General features: G+C 59.8%; 2 protein-coding genes across 2 annotated transcripts in view; one reads left to right on the top strand and one right to left on the bottom strand.

The window, feature by feature from the left end:
- Positions 1 to 2,273, bottom strand: part of VOLCADRAFT_103403 (uncharacterized protein) — a gene marked incomplete at its 5' end in the record, with an annotated part of 15,924 nt that extends 13,651 nt beyond the window's left edge. The window contains 4 exons of the mRNA XM_002947123.1: positions 145 to 191; positions 1,044 to 1,126; positions 1,593 to 1,674; positions 2,162 to 2,273. Coding sequence (XP_002947169.1) covers positions 145 to 191; positions 1,044 to 1,126; positions 1,593 to 1,674; positions 2,162 to 2,273 — 324 coding nt within the window. The remainder of the gene's footprint in view (positions 1 to 144; positions 192 to 1,043; positions 1,127 to 1,592; positions 1,675 to 2,161) is intronic.
- A 189-nt stretch (positions 2,274 to 2,462) lies between these two features.
- Positions 2,463 to 4,834, top strand: part of VOLCADRAFT_116364 (uncharacterized protein) — a gene marked incomplete at both ends in the record, with an annotated part of 9,797 nt that continues 7,425 nt past the window's right edge. Inside the window, 5 exons of the mRNA XM_002947263.1 lie at positions 2,463 to 2,485; positions 2,786 to 3,356; positions 3,841 to 4,047; positions 4,335 to 4,438; positions 4,574 to 4,676. Coding sequence (XP_002947309.1) covers positions 2,463 to 2,485; positions 2,786 to 3,356; positions 3,841 to 4,047; positions 4,335 to 4,438; positions 4,574 to 4,676 — 1,008 coding nt within the window. The remainder of the gene's footprint in view (positions 2,486 to 2,785; positions 3,357 to 3,840; positions 4,048 to 4,334; positions 4,439 to 4,573; positions 4,677 to 4,834) is intronic.

Below are 4,834 nucleotides of genomic sequence, written 5' to 3'. Positions count from 1 at the left end.
GTGGTAGTGGGGGCCGCCCCTCCCCCAATCCCTCAACCTTCATAAACAACAGCACCACCAACAACACCAAAGTATTCGTATCCCCAATCCCCCAAACCCTAGGTGGCTCCGCCCCCCTCACCCCCCTCACCCGCCCGAACTCACCGACATCGCATCCACAGCGCTCTTGAATACCAGGGGCAAGGAGATACCTGTCGTACGGATACAGCGGGGCCGCTAATGTGTCATGAGGTTGTTTTCGGGGGGCGGGGGGCGGGGGGCGGGGGGGGAATGCTACGGTTTGACACGCGGCGCCAAACACACGGGCTTGGCGGTGGCAGTGGTGGGGGGGGAGGGGGAGGGGAGGGGGGACTGAGAGAGACCCCTTTGAGGGGCGGGGCGGGGCGGGGCGGGGGAGGGGGAGGGGCGAAACCGTGTCAGATACGGCAGCCACAGGGGCTCACTCGCACAGCTACACAACCCCCAACCCCCCGAGCTGACCCCCATGTGTACGTAACATACATACATACGCACGGTGCCGTAGGGACATGTCGCGATGTAATGCACCCACACGCTACTGCCGCTAAGTTACTGCTACAGCTACAGCCCAGCTGATGCTGGTATGCAGCCCGCTCCCCCCTTAGGAGGGAGAACAATGCCCCCCCAAGTACCAGTGGGGCCTGAGAGAAGTGATAGAGCCCGCGAGCCCTCAGCCCCACCTCAGGGCCGTTCCAACCTGCCTGCCCCCAACCACCACCACCCCAACCACCACCACCACCAACAACAACAATACAACAACACCAAGGGCGCCCGAGTAACAGCAAAGAACAGCACAGGGGCCTGACCTGGTTTGTCATTGTCATCATGATCTGTTCATCATGTTCATCATGATCTCATTGATCTGGTCTGGTCTAAGGTCACGAGTGCCGCCGCCGGGTGGCCCGTGTGGTGGAACAAACACGAGGACCCCCCTCACCCCCTCCTCCACCCGCAGCTCCCTCTGAGCCATACTCCCTCCCTGTAACCCCCCTCCCCCCTCCCCCCCTCCCCCCCGTCCCCCTCACCGGCCAGTTTGGCCACCACCATACAGCACACGGCAGCCGCCAGCCGCCAGGCCAGGTGCCGCTCCTGGAGGGCCAGCCGCAGCCTGCGGGTGTGTGTGCGTATGTATGTATGTGTGTGTATGAAGAGGACCATGAAAGGGGGGGTCATAGTGGAGAGGACGCGGGAAGGGAACTAGCTGTCTGCCTGTCTGTCTGTCTGTCTGTCTGTCTGCTTGCGTATGTGTGGTGTCTTGGGTGGTACTTGTCACGGAAGGAAGGAATACGACAGGGCCCAGGACGCACCAAGACCAGACCAGGACCCAAAGGGGCCACATGAAACCCGGGCTGCCACACACGAGGTCATAACCCCAGAAAGTTTCGGTTGGTGGTGGTGGTTTGAAAAAAAAATGGTCCAAGAAGAAGAACTTAGCTTTGTGGCCCCCCAGGTTTGGGGGCTAGATTGGGGAATATGAACACCTGGGATACGCGGGAGGGCGGCCTGGGGGAGTTGCGAGTGAGGGGCCCTGAAAGGATACGTGCACGCAGTTGGTGATGGTGGTGAGGACTCACAGGTACGGCACGACGTCTTGCAGGCTTCCGCTTTCGGGGGGGTTCGGAAGCACCGGGACCGCGGGAAACTTGGCCGCCACAGCTGCAGCAGTGGAAGCGATCACAGATGGAGAGGCGCCCTGGCCGGCGCTGGTGTTGCTGTTGTGATTGAGATTTGCGGTTGTAGCTGGCTTCGCGGTGATGTTGCTATGGCCACCCACTCCGGCGACCGCTTCTGGTTGAAGAGTGTAGGTAATAGCAGCTGCATTACATTTGACGTGCGGCGCCTGGGTGCGTGCAGAGCCGGCATGACGGAAGGCGAGCCCTAGACCAGGCAGACACTTCCTACAGAGCCGCTGCGTCGGCGCTGCGTGATAAAGTGTGCGGTGCGAAGTCATGAGGGTGAGCGCGGAGCCTGCAGAAGATGCGTCAGGAGTGCGAAGCATAGCGACGAGGACGTAAGCTTGCGGCACAGCGTCGCTAGTTAATGTACGAGATAGTGTGGTCCAAAAGCATGTGCAGTCTGATATCGGGCATTGAAAATCTTGGTGTTGGTGGTTTTTTTAATGACTTTGTGTTCAGTAATACACCTTGATAGGCGCCATGCATACACTTGACGGCTATGACGTAGCCCCATCGCAGGTAGTGGTGAAGAATTCCACCATAACCAGGTAACCGGATGAGGGATTTCGTCCGGGTCATACGTCATGTTGTCTCGTCCACCAGTTAGTTGTATTTCCATGTCATGCGGCACGTAATCCTTCCAAGTTCCATTTCAACAACCTTATGGTTAGGAAATGCTCTTTAAATGAAATTTTGTGTGCCCGGCTTGCCCGGACGCGTAACCTATTGTTCCGGGATGTGGTCTTGCGATTACCTTTAGACAGAACAATGTCAGCCATGTTAAATTACGGGTGCTTCTCCCCAATTTAGCTGTTCGCGAGGAGATGTACTTCATTACAGGCCTACGCTTGATGATCTTTCCACGGCAAACACACTGATGGCTGCCTAAGGTTTGCAGCCGCCTTCGTCTACCTCGAACAGGCAATTACGTTTATCACGACCATGCTGGTACCATCAACTACGTCATGCCCCCTGATAGCCGAGCGCCCATCCACCTGGGTTTGCGGCATCCCTTGCTTACCGCCTCGGCGGCGGCATGCCACGCAATCCCGCATGTGTCTTCACATCCATGCTACCTTCTCCTCCAGCAGCCCCTCGCCCTTCAGCTGCCCCTGCGGCACTGACAACGGCCGCTGCAGCAGGGCCAGCTGGCCCCGGGCTGCAGCCGCTCCTGCTGCGCCAGTCAGTCAGCGAGCGCGGGGAACCGGACGCCCCGTTACAGCAGCCAAAGCAACGACGGATGGCGGCGGTGGTGACCGCAGTAGCAGCAGTACGGCGGATGTGGGTGGGACATCACCACACCTGGAACAAGCGGCACTCGGGGCCGATGGGGGGCCCCAAAACACAGCTCGGACCGACACGACTCTGGGGACGTCCGCCGGGAAAGAGGCGCCTGAAGGCCAGAAGAAAAGAGACGCCGTACAGTCCGAGTACGTAGAGGAGTACGAGACGGTGTACGAGACAGAGACGGAGGAACGCGGCGGCGGGGCTGGTCCTGACGCGCGGCTGGCTGGCCGGCCGAGTGCGACGGCGGCCCCGGGAGGACCGGCGGTGGCGGTGGCGGAGGCGGCGGCGGCGCCGTTAGCGACCGCGCTCGGAGTCGGGAGTACAGCAGCTGAGGTGGCGACACTACCGGCCCGGGAAGCTGCTGTACAGCATCAGGTAAGGGGGTGATACCGTACGGCATCCACCCCGCTGTTGAGGAGCGGTTCTGCCCTGATGTCCACGGCTCTGAGAAGCAGGTCCCGGCAAAAGTCCCGACAAGGACCTGGAGAGCCAACTGCGTGTGTATGTATGTATGTATGTGTGTATGTATGTGTGTATGTATGTGTGTATGTATGTGTGTATGTATGTGTATGTATGTATGTATGTATGTATGTATGTATATATGTATGTATGTATGTATGTATGTATGTATACGTGTGTGTATGTGTAAGGGAGGGAAGGGAGGGACACGGGTGGCCAGGCAGTTGAAGGTGGGGCGAGGAGGGGAACATGAGCGACATGATGTCCGTTTCGGGTTGCGCCTCGTGGCTCTCCGATTTGCAACTGATTTGCAACTGATATAACCGAGTCGATATGTTTACAACCTCCTCTCCTCATTCCCCGCCCCGCCCGCCCTTCGTCACCCCCCTCCTCCCGCCAGGCTTCCCTGACGGCCCCCCTTGCCGTCGTACCGCCGACGCCGGCGCCACTGCCGTACGCTGCCGCCAGCGGCTTCCCCCCTGGCGCCGCCGTGTTTCTTGGCGGCAGCAGTGTTGGCGGCTGGGCTCTGGCTGCTGCGCTGCTGCTCGCGATCCGCATGAGCCGCCAGCGGGCGGATGAGGAGAGACTGGACTTGCAGGCATTGCAGGTGTGTACGGCAATAGGCCTTACGAGGGGTTTTGCGTGGGCTGCTTATGTGTATGTATGTATGTATGTATGCATGCGGGGGGGAATAAGGGTGGGGATGAGTATGAGAGAGTTTGTGTTTGTGAAAGAAGGGGGGGGGACATCCGCGTGCACCTCTTTTGAAACGGGAAGTCGAGCGGTGTAGGCGGGCAAGTGTTTGTTTGTTTGGTTGTCCGTGTGTATGTGTGCCTGCCTCTACCTTTCAACCGCCCCGGCCCCGGGGCCGTACCCTGGTCGTACCCTACCCAGGATCGTCAGGCGGAGGGTAGGCAGCTGGGCACCGAGCTCCGATCCCGACGTAAGGCCTATCTGGAGGAGGAGAGGAGGCGGCTGGAGGAGGAGGCGGCCAAGAGGTGATGGGGGGGAGAGGGGGAAAAGATGGGTTACGGCTTGCCAAGGATGGGGTACGGCGTTGCAGAACGAACACAACACCCTCTTCGCACACCCTTCCCTCCCCCCCTTCCTCCCCTCTCCCCCTTCCTTCGCAGGGTGTCGGAGGCCAGGGCTCGTCAGGAGGAGGAGGCCCGGCTGGCGGCTGAGAGGCAGCGGCAGTGGCAGGAGGAGGTGGCCAGGGAGGCGCAGCGCATGCAGGTGTGTATGAAGGGGGGAAAGGGGGGGAAAGACGAACCACACACGAAAGGGGGGGAAAGGGGGGGAGAACAAGGAGGGGGGAGAGCAAGGAGGATTGCATTGACATTTTACATTCCCCTCTCTCATCACTCGATCCACAACACACCCCGCCCCTTTCG

Source organism: Volvox carteri, assembly GCF_000143455.1.
Source record: "Volvox carteri f. nagariensis unplaced genomic scaffold VOLCAscaffold_5, whole genome shotgun sequence".
NCBI lineage: Eukaryota > Viridiplantae > Chlorophyta > Chlorophyceae > Chlamydomonadales > Volvocaceae > Volvox > Volvox carteri.
This window is presented reverse-complemented; position numbering and strand designations above follow the sequence as displayed.